Source organism: Sus scrofa, chromosome 1 (assembly GCF_054392235.1).
Source record: "Sus scrofa isolate SSC_HxYL_T2T_F1_AM1 chromosome 1, Sscrofa_HxYL_maternal_Yorkshire_Landrace_v2.0, whole genome shotgun sequence".
Lineage (NCBI taxonomy): Eukaryota > Metazoa > Chordata > Mammalia > Artiodactyla > Suidae > Sus > Sus scrofa.
The window spans coordinates 174,206,478-174,232,238 of record NC_139383.1 but is presented as its reverse complement, the minus strand read 5'-3'; the positions used below and the strand labels follow the sequence as shown (position 1 = coordinate 174,232,238).

Below are 25,761 nucleotides of genomic sequence, written 5' to 3'. Positions count from 1 at the left end.
CATTAAGTTTTCAGAGTTTATCCACATTGCAGCAAGATCTGTCTTTCATTTCTTTTGATGGCTGGATTATATACTTATCCAGCCATCAGGTAATTGTGCATTTGGATTGTTTCTGCTTTTTGTTTTTGTTTTTATTTTTGCTAAAAAGCTGCACTCGAGGCATATGGAGGTTCCCAAGCTAGTGGTCTACTTGGAGCTACAGCTGCCGGCCTACACCACAGCCACAGCAATGCCAGATCCCAGCCGTGTCTGTGACTCACGCCACAGCTCATGGCAATGCTGGATCCTTAACCCACTGAGCGAGGCCAGGGGTCAAACCCACAACCTAATGGTTCCTAGTCAGATTCATTTCTGCTATGCCACGACGGGAACTCCCTGTTTCTGCTTTTTGATAAGAACTGTGATAGTTAGTGAATGAGGAGGTTGAGCAGTAGGGGAAGATGGGCACGAAGCGCAGCCATTGACCCAAGACCACTTGGTTAGGGGCAGAGCCAGGATCCAGACACAGGTCTTTCCACGAGACCTCTTTCTCTGTGATTTGCCCCAGATGCTGGGTGGATAACTTGGGAGCTGGAGCCTGTGGGATGTGGGAGGACACACACTGATGAACCTGGTGCCCCCTCCTCTACACAGGGGTGCAGCCATTGCCCCAGGAGACGACCGTGTCCCTGAGCTGTGGAGCCGGGCCGCTGCAGGTGATCCTGGCCCCAGAACAAGCCACTGTGCTGGACTGCAGCCTGGGGGCGGTGGCCGCCGGACCCCCCACCAGCATCACATGGAGCAAGGATGGAGGCCCCCTGCCTGAGCATGACCACCTTCGCCTGCTACCCAATGGCTCCCTGTGGCTGTCCCAGCTGCCGGCACCCGATGGCAGTGGTGAGGCAGCCCTTGGGGCCTCAGAGGTCCTTGAGGGCAGCTATTCCTGCCTGGCCCATAGCCCCCTTGGAGTGGTGGCCAGCCAGGCTGCCGTGGTCAAGCTTGCCAGTAAGTGCAACCTAGAGGCTAAGCTGAGATTCACGAGTCGTGGAGTGTGGGAAGTGGGGTCCACCCTTCAGTTACTTGCACAAAAACTTGTCTCCCAGCCCCTCCCTTTTCCCTGCCTCCCACCTGCTCAGTGGGTCCCTTCCTGGCATTGTCAGCCTCAGTGTTCAATAGTCCCACGTCTTCCCCAAACCTCTCTTCTTTTTCTTCCTTTCCCTATGAATTCGAGCATCTAGACTTATGCTGTCCTCTAGGAAGCCTGCCAGAGGTTCTTTTTTTTTTTTAGGGCTGCACTTGAGGCACATGGAGGTTCCCAGGCTAGGGGTCCATTTGGAGCCACAGCTGCTGGCTTCTGCCAGAGCCACAGCGACACAGGATCTAAGCCGTGTCTGTGAACTACACCACAGCTCACAGCAACGCTGGATCCTTAACCCACTGAATGAAGCCAGGGATTGAACCCGAAACCTCATGGTTCCCAGTCAGACTTGTTTCTGCTGTGCCACGATGGGGACTCCCCCAGAGAGGTTCTTAAGAGTGTCTGCACCACAAAGGTGCTCCCCACGCCCATGGCAGGTGGCTGTGTGGAGTAGAGCCGCATTGTCCAGCCTGCCACTTGGGGGGATCTCAGGAGACACAAATCACCATGAAATAATTTGAGGGCCAGAAGAAATGTACATCTCACTGTAGTTTGACCATAAAGCGATGTAAGGCAGAGGGACTTCAGAATTCATTCTGCCTTCAGCATCTGAGCAGTCATCACCACTTCTCCAATGGCCTTTCTCCAGCTGTTCTCCATAACTCTGAATTTGCGCTGCTTGTGTTCCTGTCACCCTGTGTCTCTGTGTCCATGTGTGTTTCACTGGCTGTGTTTGCTGGGTCCTTTCTCGTGTTCCTCTCCTGTCCCTACGCTTTCTCTCTCTCTCTCTTTTTTTTTTTTTTTTTGTCTTTTTGCCTTTTCTTGAGCCGCTCCCGCGGCATATGGAGGTTCCCAGGCTAGGGGTCTAATCGGAGCTGTAGCTACCAGCCACAGCCACAGCCACAGCAATGTGGGATCCAAGCCGCCATCCGACCTACACCATAGCTCATGGCAACACCAGATCCTTAACGCACTGAGCAAGGCCAGGGATCGAACCTGCAACCTCATGGTTCCTAGTCGGATTCATTAACCACTGAGCCACGACGGGAACTCCTCCCTACGCTTTCTCACTCTTTCCGTCCCCAGTGCTCTCAGGCTTCTCCCTGCATCCGGAGTCTCAGACTGTGGAGGAGAACGGGACCGCCCGGTTTCAGTGCCACGTTGAAGGGCTGCCAGCACCCGTCATTACTTGGGAGAAGGACCAGGTGACGGTGCCCGAGGAGCTGCGGTGAGTGTCCTATGGGGGAGTAGGGCAGAGTCCCCAGGAGGCAGATAGGGCAGACTCTGGGATGTGCTCAGGAACTGGGATTCTTAGAGTCAGGGTGGCTCCATTTGCCCAGACTGACTTAGGAGCCCACAACCACCTGACAGTCAGCTCATTTCTGCTTCCAAAGAGAAGCTGAGCAAGAAGGTTTTGCACCCTGGGAGGAGAGCCTCCCACCAAGCTGTAAGGCTTGGGTAGAGAGCAGTGATCGAGTCCTTCAGAGCATGTGGAGTCCAACCACTTGCTTTATTGAGAAAGAGACCAAGGGCCAGAGAGGAGCTGTGTTTTGTCCAAGGCCACACAGTGAGTCACTGGCAGAATGTTTGTTGTCCACTCAGGGCCTGGAGACTGCTGGGAGGGTTTCCCTTGGCAGGTTCCTCTGGCGTTTCTACCCCAGATGCATAATTTCTCTTCTCTCAGTTCTATCCACTGGTGTGTGGTATCTGGTAAATGGGTTGTGGAGGTCCTTCCTGTTTCACCCGCCCCTCTCCCCATATTGGTAGAAGAGAAATCCCAGGGAAAGGTTTCCAGGGCAGGGGAGAAGCAGAGGCTTGACCCAGGACCTGATCCCTAGTGCAGCCTCCTGGTAAGGCCCAGGCGTACACACAGCATGTCCAGAAAACCCAAGGCTCGTTTGCTTCTGTGGTCTCGGAATGGGTCCTGTGAAATGTGGCTCCAAAGGCCTTTCCCAGCCACCCTGCAGTCCTCTCCCTGCATCTCTCTAGCTGTAGTTACCAGCTCACTCTCTCCTCTCCTGGTGGAGATAGGTTCCTTAGGCTCAGAAACATTGGTTGCCAGATCTCTGCCCTGGAACTAACCTGTCTTCAGCATATTGAGTTGTCCCAGCTCCTCTGACTTTTGTCCCTGTCTAGGTAGGGATGAAACTGTAAACTTCTAGATAGAAAAGCCCCAGGTCACGTCTCTTCAGTTGTAAGGGAGATGAAAGGTGAGAGGTCAAGATAAAAGTGATCCTGTTGCCTTGGTAATCAGTCAGCCTGACTGGTCCTCAGCAAGTCACTTCTCACTCAGCTTCATTCTCCCCATCTATAAAATTAAGGGGGGGGGGCGGAGTTCCTGTCATGGCTCAGTGGAAATGAATCCGACAACTAGTATCCAGGAGGACACAGGTTCAATCCGTGGCATTGCCGTGAACTGTGGCATAGGTTGTAGACCTGGCTTGGATCCTGCGTTGCTGTGGCTGTGGTGTAGGCCAGCAGCTGTAGCTCTGATTCAACCCCTAGCCTGGGAACGTCCACGTGCCACAGGTGGCCCTAAAAAGCAAAAAATTAAAAAAAAGGGGGCAGGGGAAAGAAATAATTGCATTAGATCATGGTTTCCAAAATGTGTTCTTTTTAGAACATTAGTCCCTAAAGATGATTCTGGGGGGAAAAGTATTCTGTGGTCAAATAAGATCAGGAAACTGCCTGTAGATCTCTCTCTCTCTCTCAGAGTTGACAGGACCCTGAGAAGGCTTGTACTGAGAAACCTTTGAACTTGTTGAACAAAAGACTTCCTAGTCTTCTTTGCCCAGATCTCTCTTGCAGGAACCCTGTTAATATCCCAGGAATGAGCCTTCTAGGGAGGGGACCTTGGGGGTGCTAACCCAGCCTTTCCAGCGCTGACATTTTAAGTCGTGTGCCTTCCAAATGTGGGGCTTCTCCCCACTGTTTGGTGGACACTTCTGGGAGTTGCTGGGTGAGAACCAAGTGGGAGCCTACTCCTGGGGCAGCCTCCAGAGACGCTGGGAGCAGAAACTCTCCCTGCCTTAAGTCACAAGAGGCTCCACTTAATCCTTCTCATCATCCTTCAAAGTAAGTGTTGCTTACTTTTCATATTTTCCTCTATTTACTTTTAATTTCTGTTCGTGTTAGATGCATTTTCCAAATTCACAAAAACAAAAAAGAAGAAAGAAAAATTACTCGTCATCCTATCACCTGTAGAAAGCCTTTATGCTTTTCTTTCTTTCTTTTTTCTTTTTTGGCCACCCCGTGGCATATGGAGTTCATCGAACAGGGGAGCAGATCTGAGCTGCAGCTCCAAGTTATGCCACAGCTGGGGCAATGCTGGATCCTTTTAACCCACTGTGCTGGGTGGGGATCCTCTGGACTTTTCTTCTGTGTGTTTATAAGAATTCTATTTAAAATTTTGTATTATATTGTACCAACTAGGATTTTTGTTCAGTCCTCTTTTTTTAAGAAAACAAAACTAGCATTTTATTACAATGTTTTTTTTTCTACTTAATACATAAGAAGCCTCCTTACAGGTCTGTATATTTGGCTATGGCAGATATTATGTGCATTATCAAATGAGAGCACTGAGGATCAGAGACAGAAGTCACTGCCTCAGGTCACACTGCTCATGCCAAGAGTATCGCATGCCAGAGCCCTGGTGTGAATGACACAAGAGCCTTTTGTGATTTGGTGGTTGGGATGGGGAAGCTGCAGGGTCTGAAGAGGTTCCAGCTACAGGTGAGCTTAGAGATCGGGTGATCCAGCTATGCTCAGAGCAGAGAAGTTACTTCCCCAAAGTTTCCCAGCAATCAGAATGGTTCCCTCACCGCCCACCATCTAGTCCAGGCATCATCCCAGGACACCATAGGCGTCTCCCTGAAGGCTGGAGCTGCCAGTTCCTGGGCTCTGGGAGTGTTTGCCCCTAAGTCCTCTGAAAAGTGATCCTCATCTATAAATAAGCTGGGCTCACATGTCCCAGCACATTGTGTGTAGGGGGAATAAAGAAATATCTAAAACAGCAACTTGATTATGCCCAAGGTATGTGTTTTTACACATGCCCAGATATAGTTCTTGTACAAATATGCTATTCATAAACTCAGCCCAGTGGTTTGAAGGAGACCATATGCCTTGGTGTAGGCTGTGCACATGTGCAGTTAATAAGCACATTCTGTCAGGGTTTGTGTGCATATTTTGGGAACTGATGGTCAAGATTAGATCCTGAGGCAATTCCCTGCTACTTATACTAATTTCTAATGATAGGGGATAATTTTTCTTCCATGGGAACCAGTAATCAATGAGGGCAGTGTTTCCCAAATCCCAGGCATTCACAAACCCCCTTCATAATTTTGGCCATCCCAACCCATTTATACAATCACTGACTTTGTACATTTCTTTAATCATTTCTCTCTTTTGTAACCTTAACTCATACTAAAAAGGAACGTTAGCTCACTGCAGTCAAATAAAAAACTAGCAACAGTGACCATAAATAGAAGACAGCCATAAAAATAAATATACAACCTCTGGAATAAAAATGTACGCCAGGATCCACTTGAAATCACCTTGTTATCACCATTCACTCAACTTTAAAACCACCACACTAATAGACTTAATTGCTGCAAGCTCCCAGTGCAATTTTCTGCCCTACCCACCTCCCAGGGCCCATCAGTCTGTCAACCTCCCGTGACCCTCGGCTAGTGTCCCTTTCCCTGAGTGGATCTCTGAACAGTTCGGGGTGGAGGCTTCTTGCCCCTCAGGAGAGTCAGTGCCACTGTGTCATTTCTTCTGTGTTCTTGAATCCCTGGGTCTCAGTGGCCTTTTGCGGGGAGGAGCAGCAGGCTCAAGCTCATCTTGGAAGAGAATGACCCCTCCCTTTTAGATAGAGTTTGCTTTGCATTCTATAAGCAACTTGCTTCATTTGCAATTTGAATTAGTTTTAAAAGGATAAAATACACCAACTTCAAGGGAAAGATTCATCTACCAACTGAACAGAGATGGCTATTACCATTATCTTTTTTTTTTTTTTTTTGGCTTTTTGCTATTTCTTGGGCTGCATATAGAGGTTCCCAGGCTAGGGGTCTAATCAGAGCCATAGCTGCTGGCCTACGCCACAGCCACAGCAACACGGGATCCGAGCCTAGTCTGCAACCTACACCATAGCTCACGGCAACGCCGGATCGTTAACCCACTGAGCAAGGGCAGGGATCGAACCCAAAACCTTATGGTCCCTAGTCAGATTCATTAACCACTGAGCCACAACATTATCTAATGTGAGCCCCTAATATATTAACAGGGTCGGGGTGGTGAAGTAGGCAGGAATTATCAAACCCATTTTTCAAATGAGAAACCTGAGGCCTGGCATGTGGTGACACTTGCTAAAGATCACATATGTTGGAACCAATTCTCTCCACTCTGCCACAGCTGCTTTTATATTAGATCCAGGAGTTATAGAACAAAGTGTACAGGGACACATGCTTTTTTCCATTAATTTTTTAAAAAAGTTTTATAGTTCCAAACTAATACATATTCACTGTAACAAAAATAAGACACAACAGAGTCCCACTAATCCCACTCTCAGAGAAAACCTTCATGAATGACGTGTGCTTTCCCACCCTTGACTTCTTCTGCGCACTTCCTAACATATCATTTGCCTATTTTCCAAAAATAGAATTGCTTCATAAACTGTTTTGTGATTTCCCCTCCCCCACTAACCAATATGTCCTGGACATCCTTCCAAGGACAGGGCTTTTAAAAACACATTTTAGGAATTCCCGTTGTGGCGCAGCGGAAACGAATCCGACTAGGAACCATGAGGTTGTGGGTTCGATCCCTGGCCTTGCCCAGCGGGTTAAGGATCCAGCGTTGCCATGAGCTGTGGTGTAGGTCGCAGACATGGCTCAGATCCAGCATTGCTGTGGCTCTGGTGTAGGCCGGTAGCCACAGCTCTGATTTGACCCCTAGCCTGGGAACCTCCATATGCTGCAGGTGTGGCCCTAAAAAGCAAAACGAACAAACAAAAAACCCCACATTTTAACAAAGCAGAAAAGATTTTAGATGAATGCTAGAAGTGATTCCAGCTTGATTCTGTTGCCTGCAGCAAGAGCACCAACCCAGGGAAAGGTATACATCCTTTCACTCATTTATTCACTTGTCCATTTGTTCATTCAACACATAGTTAAGGCAACGCTACTTGCCGAAGGAAATATCAGCTCTTGGGTAGCTGGAGCACAGTTTCCCTGGAAAGACTGGGAAACTGGAGTTAGGAAGTGTGGGCAGTTCCTGGCAGGGACCCTGCTGGCATAGTCAGCTAGCTAGACTAGGGAGGAGGAAGCATCTTAGAGGCAGAAAATGTTAGGTGAAGGAGACCTGGATGGGGACGGGGTCCTTGTTTCTCAGATGGGTCCTACATGTCCTTCCCCATCACATTTTCCATGGCAGCAGCCCGGGTCTTGGTCTGGGATTTTAACTCCAGCCACCTTGTGGCTCCTTGTCCCTTCTCCTCCGCTGGCCCCAGCTCTGATGTGGGCAGCTTTTGGAGCTGAGGGTAAGACGCTGGTACAGAAGTGGCTTTGCATGTGGGATGAGGGAAGGAGTGATGCAGGTTTATGTTTTTACTTTAAGTCTTGGGACCACAGCAGATTTCCAGGCTTGTGGCCAGAATTCTTTTCCAATACCCTTGAGCTAGTTCTCCTCTTCTGTGTTTAGATTTTCTCATACTCTGCTTTCCCCATGAGCCAAGGGATCTTCACCAAGTGCCCAGCTGCCCCATCCCCTCCCTGACCTTGGTCCAGCCTATATCTAGGGGGCAGCACCATTTGTTCCAGTGAGAAACTAGAACTCTGGAGTTCCCGTCGTGGCGCAGTGGTTAACGAATCCGACTAGGAACCATGAGGTTGCGGGTTCGGTCCTTGCCCTTGCTCAGTGGGTTAACGATCCGGCGTTGCCGTGAGCTGTGGTATAGGTTGCAGATGCGGCTCGGATCCTGCGTTGCTGTGGCTCGGATCCTGTGTTGCTGTGGCTCTGGCGTAGGCCGGTGGCTACAGCTCCGATTCAACCCCTAGCCTGGGAACCTCCATATGCTGCGGGAGCGGCCCAAGAAATAGCAACAACAACAACAACAAAAAGACAAAAAAAATAAAAATAAAAAAAAAATAAGAAACTAGAACTCTCACCCTCAAGCTTCTAGCAGGGATCCCAGTTAGAAGGTTAGGGAAGCCCCGTTCCCTCCCTCCTTGGGCCAGAGCCTGTTCTGCTCTCCTATTCCCTAGCCCCCATAGATACTTGCTGCCTGGCCCTTCTAGCCCAAACTTCTTTACAACACTCTAACCAAAAGGACCGAGAATACCACCCTCGTCCATCCTCATGTACATGTTGATTGGGGCTTGCTGGGGACCACCTCCCTTTCATTGGCCTTCTCAGCCGTCTAACAGCTGCTGAGACAGGCAGCCACTAAGAACAGGGGACCCAGCACCAGAAACCTGGGTTCTAGTTTTAACCCTCCTCCAGCTGTGAGACCCTGGCAAAATAGCCTGCTCCCTCCAGGACTTCGTTTTGTCATCAATAAAATGAAGATTGTGATCCCCTGTGTCTCTTGGGCTTTTTTTCCAGGGTCAGATGAGATAGTGTGAATAGAAGGGCTCAAGAGAAAGGGGAGGTGCAATAGGCAGGGGAGTAAACAAATTCAAACTGTATAGAAGGTGAATAGAAAAAGTAGGTCTCCTCCCACTGACAGCTCCCAGGATCCTTTCTTAGGCACAATCCCTGTTACCAGGGACATTCAGTGCAAGTATATACATGTCTGTGCACTTCCCCCACACTGTTCTGCACGGTACATATTTTGGAGATGGTCATATATCAACACACATGGAGCCGCCTCCTTTTAACAGCTGTCTAGCATTCCATTGTATGAATGTGCCCAAACTGATTTAGGCAGTTCCCACCCTACAGATGGACACTTGGATTGCTTCCAGCCTTTTGCTATTATACAGACAGTGCTGGAGGGACTATCATTAGACATGCTTTGGAGTACATGTATCAGAATATATGTGCGATGAAGTCCTCGAAGTGATGTTGCTGGGTCAAAAGGCCCATGGCGATTTTGATTTTAAGATTTTATCCACCTGCCCTTGAAAGAGGGTGTTTTTTTTTTGTTTTTTTTTTTTTTGTTTGTTTGTTTTTTTTTTTTTGAGAGCCACGGCCACGGCATATGGAAGTTCTTAGGCTAGGGGTCGATTTGGAGCTGCAGCTGCTGGCCTACACCACAGCCACAGCAACACCAGATCCAAGCCACATCTACAACCTACACCACGGCTTGCAGCAACACTGGATCCTTAACCCACTGAATGAGGCCAGATCGAACGCACATCCTCACAGATACTAGGCAGGTTCTTCACCAGCTGAGCCACAACAGGAACTCCGAAAGAGGGTGTATTGATTGGCACGGCCACTAACAAGACAGGACTGCCCTCCCCCGTCCCGTTATCCACAAAGAGTGTTATTAAACCTCTCGACCTTGCTAACCTGATAGGTAAAAATGGTTATCTTGTAGTTTTAATTTGCATTTTCTTTTATTATGAATGAAGCTTGAAGATGAGTGGCTGGAGGTTTCTCAGGCTGGAGGGGGAGGCGGGTCCAGGATAGTGTGGGCACACCACCCTCCCTGTGGAGCTCCTGCCCATCTTACAGGTGCCCTCTCCCCCTTCCCAAGGCTCATCACGCTACCCAATGGGGTCCTCCAGATCCTGGACGTTCAGGAGGATGATGCAGGCTCCTACCGCTGCGTGGCCACCAACTCAGCCCACCAGCACATTAGCCAAGAGGCCCTACTCCGTGTGGCCCGCAGAGGTAAGGGGGCTGGCTGGGTGGGGAAACCGTGGGGTTTCTGGAGTCAGTCATCTCAGACCTGGGAGAGGCCTCAAGTGGTCCAAGACCTGCCTTCAAATAGGTGACAGGTGAGGCGATGAAGCCTAGAGAAGGCAGTGCCACCCAGAAGCTCAGAGATAGTGGACCAGCTCCTGGTCCAGGGCTCTTTTCCTGCAGAGGCTCTGTGTTCCCGTGGGTTGAATGGAGAGTCCAGGGCTGGAGACGGGGGCAGGGAGGTGAGGCGTCTGTGGAGGGGTGTTGGTGCCCTGAAGCCCTGGTCCCCTGCCCTCTGTGCGCCCTGAGGGCTCTGCCACTGGGGGATTTTTGTGCACTGTGAATTCAACTTCCAGGGGTCTGGGCTCCTGTTCTCTCCATTTCTCTGAAAAGCTCCCTTCCCAGTGAGATGGAGTTAGAAGGAGGCAGGCTTTAGGGTCAAAATGACCTGGTTTGAATCCTAGCTTCTCTACTCACCATCTGCGTGACCCTGGGCACCTTATCAAATGTCCAGCTCAGGGACGTGACGCAAACACCAGGATGAGATCCTGGTGCCCCGCAGATGCTCAATAGATCTCACTTTAGTCCTCCCCCCAGGGACCTCTCACTTACCTCCCTTTCCCATGGCATCTACCCGCCTCCACCTCACCGCCACACAGCTCTTCCCATCCCCCTCCTCATCCACTCTACCTCCACTCCCACCCCACCTGCTGGGGCTTAGTTGATGAGCCGCCCTGAGTCTGGTTCAGGCGCCCTCCAGTGCCCAGGGTCTCTACCTCCACCTGCTGGACAAACTGGGTATTCATCATGTTGACCCAGGGACCCAGAGTTACACAGAGAACTTGGCAGGGAATCAGTGCTCAAGGGGCTGCCAAGCTGGCAGAAACTTGAGCCCAATCCCCTGCCTTTCCCACGTAGGAACCGAGGTCCTCTGGAGAAGGGACTTGCCGGAACTAGAAACTATGACTTTTGACTCCAAGTCCAGACTCCCAAGTCTACTCTTGACCCTGCTGGTCTTCTGCCTGGAGGGTGGGTTTGATCTGGCAGGGAAGAGTGGGGGTGGTGTGTCAGCAGCCAGGTTATTCCTCTCCTGGCTCTGAGAGAAAGAGCTGACTTCCAGTCCCAGTACTGCTGCTTTCCCCACCTGTCAGAGGGAACCGTGCCCCACCTGCCTCACCAGATGAATGTGAACATCAGGTGAGGTGCTGCATGTAACAATGTCAATGGTAAGGCTGCCTGCTGGCCTGCCCTCTCTCCAGGGTCTCTGCTATCCACTGGGGTGCAGGATGTGGTCATTGTGGCGGCCCCGGAGAACACCACAGTGGTGTCCGGCCAGAGCGTGGTGATGGAGTGTGTGGCCTCGGCTGACCCCACCCCTATCGTGTCCTGGGTCCGACAGGGTAAGTGGAGGGAGGGGACCGGAGAGTCTGGGAGAGGAAGGGTGTGGCATCTCACACATCCCCAAATTGAGGAGTGAAAAGAGTGACCATACATGGTCACCGACCTTTGGTGTGGCAGGAACTAACTCCTCTCCCAAGACTGAGTGTGTGGGGGAGCCTGGACAAAATTAATCATCAATCCATGTAGCAAGTTTCCTTTCCCAAGCACACTAAGTTTGCCACTCACAAAATCGCTCTTGAGGAGTTTCCGTTTTGTCTCAGTGGGTTAAGAACCTGACATATATGTCCATGAGGTTGCAGGTTTGATCCCTGGCCTTGCTCGGTGGGTTAAGGATCTGGCTTTGCCGTGATCTGTGGTGTAGGTCAAAAACACGTCTTGGATCCTGAGTCGCTGTGGCTGTGGTGTAGGCTGGCAGCTGCAGCTCAGATTCGACCCCTAGCCTGGGAACCTCCATATGCCATGTGTGCAGCCCTAAAAAGAAAAAAATAAACCACTCTTGAGACCCTATCTAGGGTGGGCACGGGGCTCGGTTCTCCACCGCACGTATTTCCAGTCCTCACAGCAGTGAATGTGTGAGAGCTGAAAAAGTGCCCACGAGTCAGTGGAACTCAGACCCTCTGCTGGCCCACGCAGTATGCTGCCCCTTTGTGCCCGGCTTCACATTGGGCACAGTGAATAAAAGCCCCGGATGAGAGAGAACTGAACTCAGTCTGTGCAAGGGAGATAAACATACATCCACGAGGAGAGGCTTGACGGTAGCAGGCAGCAAGTGATGAGTGGCAAGTGGGACTGCATTATAGAAGATGTTATCAGGGTAATGAGAGTGTCTGCCAAATGTCACCTTATAGTCTACTGAACACACAACCCACTCTTGCAGGAACCTCCAGGAGCCCTTGGAAGAGGATAGGGCTATTATTTCCAGTGGGCAGATGAGGAAACTGAGGCTCAGGCAGGTAGAAAGCTGGGACCCAAACTTTAGATCCTTTTCTCTTTCTGGTACATCACCCTCTACAGCCCTGTATGGAGGAAAAGCAAGGATTATTTTTATTTCCATTTGCTGATAAGAAGTGACTTGTCCCAAGTTAATGGCAGAAGTAAGTCTTAAGCCCAGCTCTCTCTACCCTTCTTCCCTGGCTCAGACCTTTACCCTATACTGCCTCCTTTTTGTATTCAATAGTATAAAATGATTAAAAAAAAAAAAGAGTATATAATGATAGGAGTTTCCTGGTGGTCAGTGGGTTAAGGATTCACCATGGTTACTGCTGTAGCTCAGGTTCAACCATTCCTGCCCTGGGAACTTCTGTATGCTTCAGGTGTGCGCCCCCCCCAAAAGTATATAATGATGAATACATAGAGTTTAAAGAAAAATAATAACCCAAACAACTTCGTACCCCCACTAAGCTGATGAAAAAGACCAGTGCTGATATCTGTGCCTCCCTGACCTGCCTGGCCTCATTGGACTTGTGACACTTGCCTAGTTAGGGGTATCCTGGGGCCAACAGGACCCTTATACTATTACTGGGGTAAGCCTATGGAGTTGCCCAGAAGTTCTATTCTCAGAGTTTCTCAAATCCTGACCCGGCATCAGGATGATGCAGGGAGATTCTCACAATTGCCAACTCCCTCTGGAGTTCACACCCAGAGAGTAATGACCCAGGATTCTTTTTTGATTTTTCTTTTGTTTTTTCTTATTTGGGCCACACCTGCAGCACATGGAAGTTCCCAGGCTAGGGGTCAAATCGGAGCTACAGCAACTCGGGATCTGAGCCACATCTGTGACCTATGCCACAGCTTCCAGCAACCCGGGATCCTTAACCCACTGATCGAGGCCAGGAGATGAACCCACATTCTCATGGATACTAGTCAGATTCTTAACCTACCTGCTGAGCCACAAGGGGGAACTCCATGACCCAGGATTCTTCATGCTTAAACAAGTGCCTGAGGTCCTTCTACTTTCCTGACATAGTTAGAAATGCAGAATCTGGGGTGCCCCAGGCCTCTGCATCTTAACAAGGTCTCCTGCGATTCTGTGATTTGTGTGCACAGCAAATATGTGAGAATTGCTGTCCCAGAGGTCCTGACACCTATGGTTCTGGGATCTCAGTTGGAGAAACTCTGCTAATAGCACTCCTGGTCAGAGGCTGGGAAGAGAGGGGCTGTAAAGGGACTTCATTCCTGACCCTGGGTACTTTTCCAGGAACTTACGCCACTAAGTCAGGGGAAGGGTATAGTTTTTTTGTTGTTGTGTTTTCTCCTGATGGCAAAAGTTGTTATGTATTCATTGTGGAAAACTAGGGAAAAGCAAACATAGAAAAATCCCACCATTCAAGAGATAAAATTGTTAACATATTGAGTGTATTTTCTTCCAGATTTTTTTCTGTGCACATGTACATTTTCCCTTAAAATTAAAAGCATGCTGTATTTACAGTTCCAAGTCCTATTTTCATTCAACAGTATATCATAAGCTTCTCCTCATCTTTAAATCTTTTTCAAAAAAATAAAAATTTTTTTGGCCTTGCCTTTGGCATGTGGAAATTCCCAGGCCAGGGATCAAACCTGAGCCACAGCAGTGACCTGGGCCACTGTGGTGACAATGCTGGACCCTTACCCACTGTGCCACAAGGGAACTCCCCCAAAATAATTTTTTTTTTTTTGGTTGCAGAGGCTCGATGTGGGATCTCAGTTCCCAGACCAGGATTGAACCTGGGCCACAGCAGTGAAAGTGCCAAGTTCTAATCACTGGACCACCAGGGAACTCCCCAAAGCTGATTTTTAATAACTGATATTCCATCACTTGAATATAGTCATAATTTAATTTGCTAGTTGTTGCTAGTTGGTGCCAGTTGTCCACTATTACAGTTAACACTTCAGTGATCAGCCGGGTTCACAGCTCCTCACAGCTTCCCAGCACAGGTGCCCACAGGTGGAATCCCTGGTTTTAAGGTCAAGGTGGAACCCCTGTATCAGTTACCCTTTCTCTGGCATTGCAACATACTATTTGAAAGATTTACCAATTTGATAGGTAAACACGAACATCTGTGTTTTGATGTGCATTTCTTTGATTTGGTAAAATTGAGCACTTTTTTGTTTCTTGGCCATTTGAATTCCTTTTCTGGATTTTCTGTTCATGTCCGGAAGGCAAGGGCTTTTTAAACAGTTTTCAGTTCACGTCAAGATAAAAGTCTGCACCTATTCAAATCTTTGGTTCTGGTCCAGACCTTTCCAGACATATTTTCATCACAGCAGGGAGCTAAGACCATATGGGAGGAGTGTGTACTTCTTGAGGGAAATGAATTTAACGACAGCAGGTAATGACTAGTAATGGCAATGACCAGTGTACTGAGTGCATTTTATGTGCCTGCATTGTATAAGGCCGTTTCACAGAACTTATTCGTTCCACTCTCAGAGCAGCCCTTTCAGTGAGGGACTATCTCCCCATTTTACAGACACACTAGGGCTCAGAGGGGGTCCGGTCTAGCAAGTGGAGAAACTGAGCCTGCTGTGTTCTCTTAACTGGGGTGTGGAGGGCCCTCCAGGTCCAGAGAGTGGATGGAAGGGCAGCCCGCAGCTCCCCCGCTCCAGCGCTTCCCCTCCTCCTGCAGACGGGAAGCCTATTTCTACCGATGTCATCGTCCTGGGCCGCACCAACCTGCTAATCACCAGCGCGCAGCCCCGGCACTCTGGCGTCTACGTCTGCAGAGCCAACAAGCCCCGTACGCGCGACTTTGCCACCGCCGCCGCCGAGCTCCGCGTGCTGGGTGAGGAAGGCTGGAGAGTGAGACAGGGTGTAGGACACGGGAGTAGGCGTGAGGAAGACCAGATTGAGGCTGGTTAGCTGGGGCTGAGGAAAGGAGGGATGGGAGGGGGGAAATGGGCAAGTGGGTATGCTGGAGGATAAAAAAGGATGGGGCTAGAGAGGCCGGGGTTGGAGAAGGGTGATTAGGGCATGGCTTGGGTGGTTGGGGATGTGGAGGGGTGGTCTGGGTGGACGCAGGTAATGGGGGAGGGGTGCGACTGGGGTTACTGGAGGAGATGGAGTGGTTTGGGTGGAGAAAACTGGGGGACAGGGTTGGCAGAGGGGTAAATCTGATAGGTGTGGGATCTGGGAGGTAGGGGAGAAGAGAGGGCTAAGTGCGGACGCGGGGTTAGATCCACGAGGGGCCAGGGTATTTAGGAGAGGCTGAGAAGGCCTGGGGACAACTCAGGGAGAGGGAGAGAGTGGGGGTAGAGTAAAAGCGCGAAGAGGGCTGGCGCTGCGCTGCCGAGAGTATTTTGGGGGACGGGTGAATCAGGGAGAGAGTTAGAATAGGTAGAGCGGACGCCATAGTTCGTCGGGGATTTGGGGGCGGGGCCCGGAGCGGCCGGAGCTCGAAGTCAGCGTCCCCATCCCCTCCGACAGCGGCTCCTGCCATCTCGCAGGCGCCCGAGGCGCTATCTCGGACGAGGGCGAGCACCGCGCGCTTCGTGTGCCGCGCAACGGGTGAGCCGCGGCCCGCGTTGCGGTGGCTGCACAACGGGGCGCCGCTGCGGCCCAACGGGCGTGTCAAGGTGCAGGGCGGCGGCAGCAGCCTGGTCATCACGCAGATCGGCCTGCAGGATGCCGGCTACTACCAGTGCGTGGCCGAGAACAACGCGGGCACGGCGTGCGCCGCCGCGCCGCTGGCAGTAGTAGTGCGCGAGGGTCTGCCCAGCGCCCCCACGCGGGTCACCGCCACGCCCCTGAGCAGCTCCACTGTGCTGGTGGCCTGGGAGCGGCCCGAGCTGCACAGCGAGCAGATCATCGGTTTCTCCCTTCACTACCAGAAGGCACGGGGTACGTCTGGGGCTAAGAAGCTCCAGCAAAAGCCTACGCAGGGGCGCACTGGGAGGGGCATATATTGGTTGGCAGAAGGGTTGCCTGGTTGGTATCTTTGGGGATAGAGTGGGGTGGGGAGGGAGCCCACAGGAGAGACCTGTGTAGATATGGGTTAGCCATTTTCCCCATACCCACAATTTGTTATGAGAAGTGGGAGAGGATGCTTTTCCTCCCATGGAAAATTGCCTTGGCATTCCTGGAGTCAGCTTAACTGCAGCAGGAGTCACTTAAGTTAGACGCTAGAAAGAACTTCCTAACCAGTGGAGGAATTAATACAGTGGAAGTTGAAATCAGGAGAGTGTATTCTCTCCTCTTCAGATTATCTGGAATGATTTATAAAGAGGCTATTCCAGAGAGTGGGACAATATGTAGGATCCCCAGACAGCCTCCAGCTGGATCACTGGTGGTGGCCCTATGACAGACCCTTTGATCCTTTCTCCCCTGTGTCACCACTTAGGCATGGACAGTGTGGAATACCAGTTTGCCGTGAACAATGACACCACTGAGCTACAGGTTCGGGACCTGGAGCCCAACACAGACTATGAGTTCTATGTGGTGGCCTACTCACAGCTGGGGGCCAGCCGCACCTCCACCCCAGCGCTGGTCCACACATTGGATGATGGTAGGGCCTCTGTACCTGCAGTGGGCACCTTGGGGCCCGGAGAACTCCCTGGGGATGGTAGTTCAGCTTCTCTTTACTAGTGTACACCAAGATGCTTTTCCCTACCTTGTATCATCTTTTGTGCCCTGAAAGGGGGTTAGCAGGGTTCTTATCCCTAATTTACAGTTGGGGAAACTGAGGCCCAGAACATGAGTGACTTGCCCAAGGTCAGTAGTGTAGCTGGGACTGGAGCCCAGTTCTCATGATTGCCTGTATGATATAGCTCTTCTCCTCCTCGCCCACGTACCAGCCAGTCAGGCAAGAGCCAGTGACAACCCAGTGGATGTAGGAGATTGTGCCCCCAACCACCTTCTGGCTTCAGGGTGGGAAGGATATCCCCTCATCTGCAGCTTGGAGCTCCCCTGAGAGGCTCCCTTTCCTCCCTCAGATCCTGGTCCTGGGCCAACTTCTGACTTGCTGTGTGACCTGGGCAAGTCTCTGACCGCTCCTGAGCCTCACCTTTCACGTCGGTGGAACAGAGCTCATGCTGATGTTCTTCTGTCTCAGTCCCCAGTGCAGCACCCCAGCTCTCCCTGTCCAGCCCCAACCCCTCGGACATCAGGGTGGCGTGGCTGCCCCTGCCTCCCAGCCTGAGCAATGGGCAGGTGGTGAAGTACAAGATAGAATACGGTTTGGGAAAGGAAGGTGAGTGGGGGCGAGGTGCAGGGGCTCCACCTGGCTGGGAATCCTTGATGTGCAGGGTGGGTCAGAGCAGCTGGGGGCCTGAACAAAGCTGAACAGTGGGGAGTCTGAGGAAGGTAGGCAGAGCGGTGGAGTGGGGCAGGGTGAACCTGGAAAAGGGGAGTGTGGGCTGGCGGTAGGGAGGGCAGGAGTGAAAGGGGGCTAACTCAAGACAGGGGGAGACCTGGAGTCTAGCCCCACCTCCTCTACAGCTGCGGGGCTCATCCTGTTGTGTCCCTGCCTTAGTTTCATTATCTGTGAAATGTATCGGTGGAAGGTTATCCCCGGGGTCCCTTCCACTCACAAAGTGGATGAGGGATAGGGCGGTGGAGGGTATGTGTGGGACTGGGGGAACTGAGGCACTGGGGGAGGGATTGGGGCAGATGTCCGGAATCTAGAGGAGGGGGTACGAAAGGGATAAAGAGTTGGGACAAGGAAGGTGGTTGGGGGCCAGGGTGAGGATGAGGGGGAAGGGGAGGGTGAGGAAGAGGGCTTGGGGGCCCTGGAAGGCAGGCCTGATGGCCTTCACAGCCAACCCCTGGTGCCCTTGCCCCGGTGCGTGTGGGGCGGTCATTGACTGCTCCTGGGAAGGTGGGGAGCGCATGCCATCATTCGAGTCTGTCCAGGCACTGAGCCGTCAGTGCTGAGAGGCCTCAGGCTCCGATGGGCACCGAGGAACCAGGAGTCATGGTCCTTAGGTGGCCGCCCAGCAGTCAGTCTTTTCTGTCCCAGCAGATCAGATTTTCTCCACTGAGGTGCCAGGGAATGAGACGCAGTTTACACTGAATTCACTTCAGCCCAACAAGGTGTATCGAGTGCGGATTTCGGCTGGCACAGGGGCTGGATTTGGGGCCCCCTCCCAGTGGATGCAGCACAGGACGCCCAGTACACACAACCAGAGCCACGGTACGGGGTCAGAGGGGACAGGCAAGTGATGTGTGTGCATGGGTATATGTGTGTCCTGGGAGTTCAAACCCAAAGGCCCCCATCAGAGACCTTCCATGGCTCCCCCTGCTGGATGGGCAAGGGGGGATGGGTGAAGAGGCCAAGCGCTGGCCTTTGCGGACACTCCTGGGCTCATGTCCCTTCCCTCTGCTGTGTGACCTTGGACAAGCCATTCAAAACTCCACCACTTCGTTTACTCCCAGGCATGGCATGAGGATTGATTAATGTATTGTAGACAAAGTATTTAGTACAGAATCAGACATTGTTAAATAGCAGCTGCTTCTATGATTATGATTGTTGTGTGTTTTGTTGAGAAGCCCAATGTTAAAATGATTAAATGCAGACAAAACCTGGCACACATACTATCTGTGTGACATCGGCAAGTTACTTGACTTCTCTGAGCCTCAGTTATCTTACCTGCAAAATAGGGGTAGTAGTATTTTTGTTATTTTACAGGATTATAAGAATAAAGTTAGGAGTTCCTGTTGTGGCTCAGTGGGTTAAGAACCCGACTAGTGTCCATGAGGATATGGGTTCCTTCTCTGGCCTCGCTCAGTGGGTTAAGGATCTAGCGTTGCCATGAGCTGTGGTGTAGGTCGCAGATGCCGCTCAGATCTGGTGTTGCTGTGGCTGTGGCTGACCTAGCCTGGGAACTTCCATATGCTGCAGGTGTGGCTGTAAAAAGAAAAGAAAAAAAAGAATCAAGTTAAAAGATATGGTGCAGGAGTTCCCGTCGTGGCGCAGTGGTTAACGAATCCGACTAGGAACCATGAGGTTGCGGGTTCGGTCCCTGCCCTTGCTCAGTGGGTCAAGGTTCCGGCGTTGCCGTGAGCTGTGGTGTAGGTCACAGACGCAGCTCGGATCCTGCGTTGCTGTGGCTCTGATGTAGGCTGGCAGCTACAGCTCCGATTCGACCCCTAGCCCGGGAACCTCCATATGCCACAGGAGCGGCCCAAGAAATGACAAAAAGACAAAAAAAAAAAAAAAAAAAAAAGAAAAAGATATGGTACAAAGTGTTTAGAACAGCATCATAGACACATAGTGAGCCACCCCACTCTTCGGTTCCCCACTCCAACGGCCCCATCCCTCCTTCCTGGCTTCAGCAGCCTCTGTGTTCCCCTTGCCTGCTGGTATCCACTCATTTGATTCCTTCAGAATTCTAGAGCCCTACTCTAGAGTAGGAACTATTAACCCTGAACCAGAGGTGCTCCTTGATAACTTCTTTGCAAATGCCCAGGAGACATCTCTGTATCCCCAGCACCCTGGGCTTGTGGAATAGTGAGCTCTCTAGACTGAGCCGGGGCCTGGCACTTAGGCTGGTGGCTGAGTGGTGATGCTGGCAAGGCTGTCACTCCATGCTGTCTTCCTGCTTTTTGTTTCCTCATGCCTCCTCCCTCTCTCACCCCTGGCCTCCTCCTCCTCCTTCCTTGTTCTCTTCTCCTCTCTTCCTGCTCCTCTGCCCCCAGTCCCTTTTGCCCCTGCAGAGCTGAAGGTCCGGGCAAGGATGGAGTCCCTGGTGGTATCCTGGCAGCCACCTCCTCACCCTGCCCAGATCTCTGGCTACAAACTGTACTGGCGGGAGGTGGGGACAGAGGAGGACGAGGCCAATGGTGAGAGCGCCCCAGGGGGCCGTGGAGACCAGGCTTGGGATGTGGGACCTGTGCGGCTCAAGAAGAAAGTGAAGCAGTATGAGTTGACCCAGCTAGGTGAGAGGGCCGGTGGTGGTTTGGGGGGGAGTGCGGGGAGGGGATGAGATGGCCATGGCTCCGGTGGAAGGCTGGACAAGCTGGGTCAGGACTTGGAGATGGAATCTCTCTGAGGATAAGAGAAGAGAATGACCCCAGAGGCTCCTCTAGCCAGTGAGTTGACTCCCCATGACCTTCCTCAGTCCCCGGCCGGCTGTACGAGGTGAAGCTTGTGGCATTCAACAAACATGAGGACGGCTATGCTGCGGTGTGGAAGGGCAAGACGGAGAAGGCTCCCACGCCAGGTGAGGGGGTGGCGAAGGGGAGGAGAAGGCTCAGTCAACCGGCCTGTGTGTGGCCTCTTTCCCTCTCTTATGGTCCAGTCCTGGTTGTCACACTGAATGGAAGCTTCAGCCACCCCCAAACCCATTGTGCTAGGCTATCCTAGGTCACAGAAAGGAGCTCCAGCTTGTGCGCTGTCTTTTAGGCCTGCTACCATGTTTTCATTATCCATGAGCAGTGCTAACTTGGAAGGTTTGGACCAAGAGAAACCTCATCATTGACTTCCGACCCCAAGTTTGACCTTTAAACAGTTTTAAAAATGCATCCACCTATCCCTCTGCTCTAGGCAGGGAGGGGATCCCTGTGTGGCCCACCAGAAAATGGAAGCTCAGGGTCTTAGTCCAGGATGCTGTCACAAAACACCTTAGACGTGGTGGCTTAAACAAGCAACATTTAGTTCTCACGGTTCTGGAGGCGGAGAAGTCCAAGATCAAGGTACCGGCAAAGTTAGTATCTGATGAAGACCCTTCCTGGTTCATAGACCATAGGCCATCTTGCTGTGTCCTCACATGGCAGGAAGAGGACCAGAGAGTTCTCTGAGGTCTCTTTTCTAGGGCACGGCTATGGACTGGATGTTTGTATCTCTCTCAACATGTGCTGAAACCCTGTCATGGGATACATGCGATGTATAGGAGATAATTAGGATTAGATGATGTCCTGAAGGTGGGGCCCTCAGGAATGAGATTAGCACCCAGTATAAGAGGCGAAAGAGAGGAGTTCATATCATGGCTTAGAACTGAACTAGGATCCATGAGGATGTGGGTTTGATCCCTGGCCCCACTCAGTGGGCTAAGGATCCGGTGTTGGCATGAGCTGTGATGTAGGTTGCTTGGATCCTATGTTACTCTGGCTGTGGCATGGGCCGGCAGCTGTGGCTCTGATTCACCCCCTAGCCTAGGAACTTCCCTATGCCTTGAGTGTGGCCCTAAAAAGCCAAACAAACAAACAAACAAAACACAAGAGAGCTTGCTTCCCCTTTCTGTTCTGAAGATATGAGAAGTCAGCAGTCTATAACCCAGAAGAGGGCCTTCTCGAGAGCTTGACCATGCTGACACCCTGATCTCCAGCCTCCAGAACTGGGAATAATAAATTTCTGTTGTTCATAAGGCATTCAGTCTATGGTTCTTTGTTGTTGTTGTTGTTTTATTTTTCGCCTTTTTAGGGCCGCACCCGTGGCATATGGAGGTTCCCAGGCCAGGGGTCCAATCAGAGCTACAGCTGCTCGCCTACACCACAGCCACAGCAATGCCAGATCCGAGCCGCATCTGCGACCTACACCACAGCTCACAGCAATGCCAGATCCTTGACCCACTGAGCAAGGCCAAGGACCGCCCAAGTCCTCGTGGATGCCAGTCAGATTCTTTTCCGCTGGGCCATGACATGACAGGAACTCCTCTGTCTATGGTTCTTTGTTATAGTAGCCTAAAACAGACTAAGACAGGCACTAATCTCTAAGACAGGACCCCACCATATGTTCAAATCTCAACATATGAACTTTAAGGGGAAATAAACATTCAGTCCATAACATTTTCCTATATACTTTACAAATATTAATTTAATTCTCATAATAGCCCTATGAGATGTAGGTACTATTATCAGCCCCACTGACAAAATAGGAAATGGAGACACAGAGGAGTTAGTTAACTTCTCCTTAGTCACACAGCGAGTAAGTGGCAAAGTTGGAATTTGGACCAGGGCAGCTTGGCTCCAGAATCCATAATTACCATGATTTGCTGTCTCTCTCTATTACACTCTTACATACTTGTGTTCCCCAGTCTGTAATCTGTATGACCTTGGCAAAAAATCACTTAAATTCTTGGGTGCCTCAGTTTCTTCATCTGTGAGGTGAGAGCGATGCTACCCAATTCAGGATTAAAAGAGAAAGGGTAGAAGAAAAGGCCCTGGGGGCCCGAGCATCCTGGTGATAGTAAAGGAAAAAAAAAAAAAAAAAAAAAAAAAAAAAAAAAACCTGGCAAAAAAGAAAAAAAGAAAAAAGAAAATGCCTTGGGAACTGCAAACCACTATCTGTATTTAGAGATGAGTATCATCCCTCCCTTCCCATACCCTAATTTTTACCCTCCAGACCTGCCTATCCAAAGGGGGCCACCCCTACCCCCTGCCCATGTCCATGCGGAATCAAACAGCTCCACGTCCATTTGGCTTCGATGGAAGAAGCCAGACTTCACCACAGTCAAGATTGTCAACTACACTGTGCGCTTCAGCCCCTGGGGGCTCAGGAATGCCTCCCTGGTCACCTATTATACCAGGTGGGAAGAGGGGCTCATGGTATGATGGGGGAGGAAGAGTGCAGACGGTGGGGAAGAGTCAGCAGGTGATAAGGAGAGGGACCTGCCTGGGGGTTCGGGGACTCATGTGTTAACCCAATTGAGGGTCTGATGACCTGATGGTGACATGTGGAAAAGGGGGAGTCTATCCAGTCCCATCCACCCCCTCACAGGAGACCCTTGTACTCAACCTTAGGAAATGTCATGTGCAACAGACCTATTTCCTCAACTTCAGATTATGGGGAAGAGACAGCCCAGCTGCTGTCCTAAGAGGCCCCCGATTGGGTAGGGAGACAGACCTGACCTGGGGAGCTGTTGGTTTGGCAGAAGAAACAATACAAAGCAACAGATACATAAATCACACCTAAAGTAAAATTAAGTCAAGGATAAGATGCATCAGAGATGGTTCCTTGGGTGGAGAGTGATGTGGATTAATCCAGGAATGCTTCTTGGAAGAGGGGTCCTGGCTTGGGAATTGACCTTGGAGCATGATACCCTGGGAGCAAGGTACATCCAGGCCTCTCTGCAGGTCCTCTGGATGGTATTAGTGGTCCCCCCACCAGAGAGCAGGTTCCCTGCAAGGGGCAGGGGCTGGAGCGGGGTGTAGATCTGGAGGGGCCTGCCTTACTGGGAGGGTGGGCCTGAGAGTCCCAGTCACTGTTTCTTGCCTCTGCAGCTCCGGAGAGGACATCCTCATTGGCGGGCTGAAGCCATTCACCAAATACGAGTTTGCAGTACAGTCCCACGGAGTGGACATGGATGGGCCTTTCGGCTCTGTGGTGGAGCGCTCCACCCTGCCTGACCGTGAGTGGCCCCTCGGCCCTCTGGCCACTAGTCCATCTTTCATTGTACTCCTTTTTGCCCTTCGTGGCTCAGTGCTAACGAACCTGACAAGTATCCATGAGGATACGGGTTCGATCCCTGGCCTCATTCAGTGGGTTAAAGATCCAGTGTTGCAGTGAGCTGTGGTGTAGGTCACAGATGCAGTTCAGATCCTGCATTGCTGTGGCTGGAGTGTTGGCCAGCAGCTGCGACTCCAATTCTACCCCTAGCCTGGGAATTTCCATGTGCTGTGAATGCGGTCCTTAAAAAAAAAAGCAAATAAATAAAATTAGAAAGTACAAATAAGCCTTCCGAAAACTTTGGAGCTCTGTCCCCAGGTCCCTAGAATACCAGACAGTGTCTCCAATCCTTGGAAGTGTTTGGGTGTGGAAGTTTGGGGAGCTCTACACTAAGGAGTGGAGAAGCGTTTCTGAGAGGAGAGGAATGGTGGTGAAGTGCCCCCCCCAGCTGTTTTCCAGAAATTCCCCAATGAGTGACCAGACCTCATTTTGCTTTGCATTTTGTGGTTTTTCTTCCTAGTAAAAGAGGAAGCATGTCCTCACGCCCTGGCTCCCAGCTGCCCCCAGAGCTGGGGCTCTCAGTGACCCTGCCTCTTTCCATCTCCTCCCTTGCATCCCAGGACCCTCAACGCCCCCATCTGACCTGCGCTTGAGCCCCCTGACGCCATCCACCGTTCGGCTGCACTGGTGCCCCCCGACGGAGCCCAACGGTGAGATCGTGGAGTATCTGATTCTCTACAGCAACAACCACACGCAGCCCGAGCACCAGTGGACCCTGCTCACCACAGAGGGTGAGTGCTCCCACCCGGGGGCATCTGAGCCTGTTCTAAGGGCTTCTAGGAGGAGCAGGCAGAAGCTCCTGCCGGAGTGGGAGAAGCAGATTTCCTCTGAGCCACTTCCCTGGCCCCTCTCTGCATCCCACCCCGACTCTGTTCATCTGCTCTGCTCCCCCTGCCCCCCCCACAGGAAACATCTTCAGTGCTGAGGTTCATGGCCTCGAGAGTGACACTAGGTACTTCTTCAAGATGGGGGCACGCACGGAGGTGGGGCCTGGGCCCTTCTCTGGCCTGCAGGACGTGATCACGCTCCAGGAAAAGCTCTCAGGTAAGAGGTGGGAGGGGAGAAAAGAGTAGGGTCTGTGCTGGTGTCACCCAAGGCCTCCAGAGGCCCCTGGAGTTGACTTCTAACCCTAAAATCACCTCTTCCAAGGCCCTGCCTCTGGACACACTACCCTCTTGTAGTTTTGGACAGCTGCCCCTCTTAGTTGGGTGTGGAGAAGACAGATTTGAAGGGGAAATGGGTGTGGTTCAGGGGCAATTCTGTTGAGGGGCCAGTTCTGAGGGAGATTGGCTTGGTTTCTTTGGGGGACTGGCTTAGAGATGTGATGAGCTTTATGGAGTGGAGGTCTCGGGCAGTGGGACTGGCTACATAATTTGCGGAATCTGGTGTGAAATGAAAACATAGGGCCCCTTATTTAAAAAATTAGGAAGAATTTCAGGGTGGTGACAGCAGAGCATTAAACCAAGGCCAGAGCCCTTCCAGGCATGGACTCCATGCCACTGCACTGCGGCAGGCATGCCGAGCCAGCCCTGCTGGGCAGGCAGGAGGCGTGTCTCACTGAAAGGCCAGGTTGGTGGGGAGGAACCACAACTTCCAGATGTCCCAGGGGGCGGACAGTTGCAGAGAGAAGTAGTTGTGTTGCTCGTGAGACAGGAAAGGCCCTCCTGCCCTTGTATGTGTCTGAAGGGTGAGTCTCTGAAGGAAGCCACAAGAAGTCCCTGTCTGTGAACCCTGGCTTCCCTGTCCTCCTTCTCCCCTGCCAGATTCTTTGGACGTACACTCAGTCACGGGCATCATCGTGGGCGTCTGCCTGGGCCTCCTCTGCCTCCTGGCTTGCATGTGTGCTGGCCTGCGCCGCAGCCCCCACAGGTGGGTGCAGGGACCAGTCTGACCACAGAGAGGAGAGATTTTGAGAAGGGCTACAGAGATGAGAGAGCAGGAAAAGTGGCCATGGCCTGCCCTGGGCACTCCCAGGAGCCCCATTAAAGTTGACTATGGGATGAAGGGATTGGGGGCGGTGTCCTCATGGGAGGGGGGTGG

General features: G+C 51.5%; 1 protein-coding gene across 18 annotated transcripts in view; it reads left to right on the top strand.

Moving 5' to 3' along the window:
* IGDCC4 (immunoglobulin superfamily DCC subclass member 4) overlaps positions 1–25,761 on the top strand; it is a 40,230-nt gene that overhangs the window by 9,536 nt on the left and 4,933 nt on the right. For 2 of the 18 annotated variants that reach the window (XM_084978394.1, XM_003121731.6), the window contains exons 2-17: positions 634–984; positions 2,204–2,345; positions 9,816–9,952; positions 11,224–11,364; positions 14,968–15,123; positions 15,765–16,178; positions 16,678–16,842; positions 17,389–17,526; positions 18,298–18,468; positions 19,974–20,213; positions 20,396–20,497; positions 22,618–22,801; positions 23,496–23,623; positions 24,282–24,452; positions 24,628–24,765; positions 25,485–25,590. In XM_084978394.1, the coding sequence (XP_084834520.1) occupies positions 634–984; positions 2,204–2,345; positions 9,816–9,952; positions 11,224–11,364; positions 14,968–15,123; positions 15,765–16,178; positions 16,678–16,842; positions 17,389–17,526; positions 18,298–18,468; positions 19,974–20,213; positions 20,396–20,497; positions 22,618–22,801; positions 23,496–23,623; positions 24,282–24,452; positions 24,628–24,765; positions 25,485–25,590 (2,884 nt within the window). Of the gene's footprint in view, positions 1–633; positions 985–2,203; positions 2,346–9,815; positions 9,953–11,223; positions 11,365–14,967; positions 15,124–15,764; positions 16,179–16,677; positions 16,843–17,269; positions 17,527–18,297; positions 18,490–19,973; positions 20,214–20,395; positions 20,498–21,524; positions 21,645–22,617; positions 22,802–23,495; positions 23,624–24,281; positions 24,453–24,627; positions 24,766–25,484; positions 25,591–25,761 lie in introns of those variants that run through there. The other 16 variants (XM_084978392.1, XM_084978398.1, XM_084978408.1 and 13 more) reach the window with 11 other exon arrangements.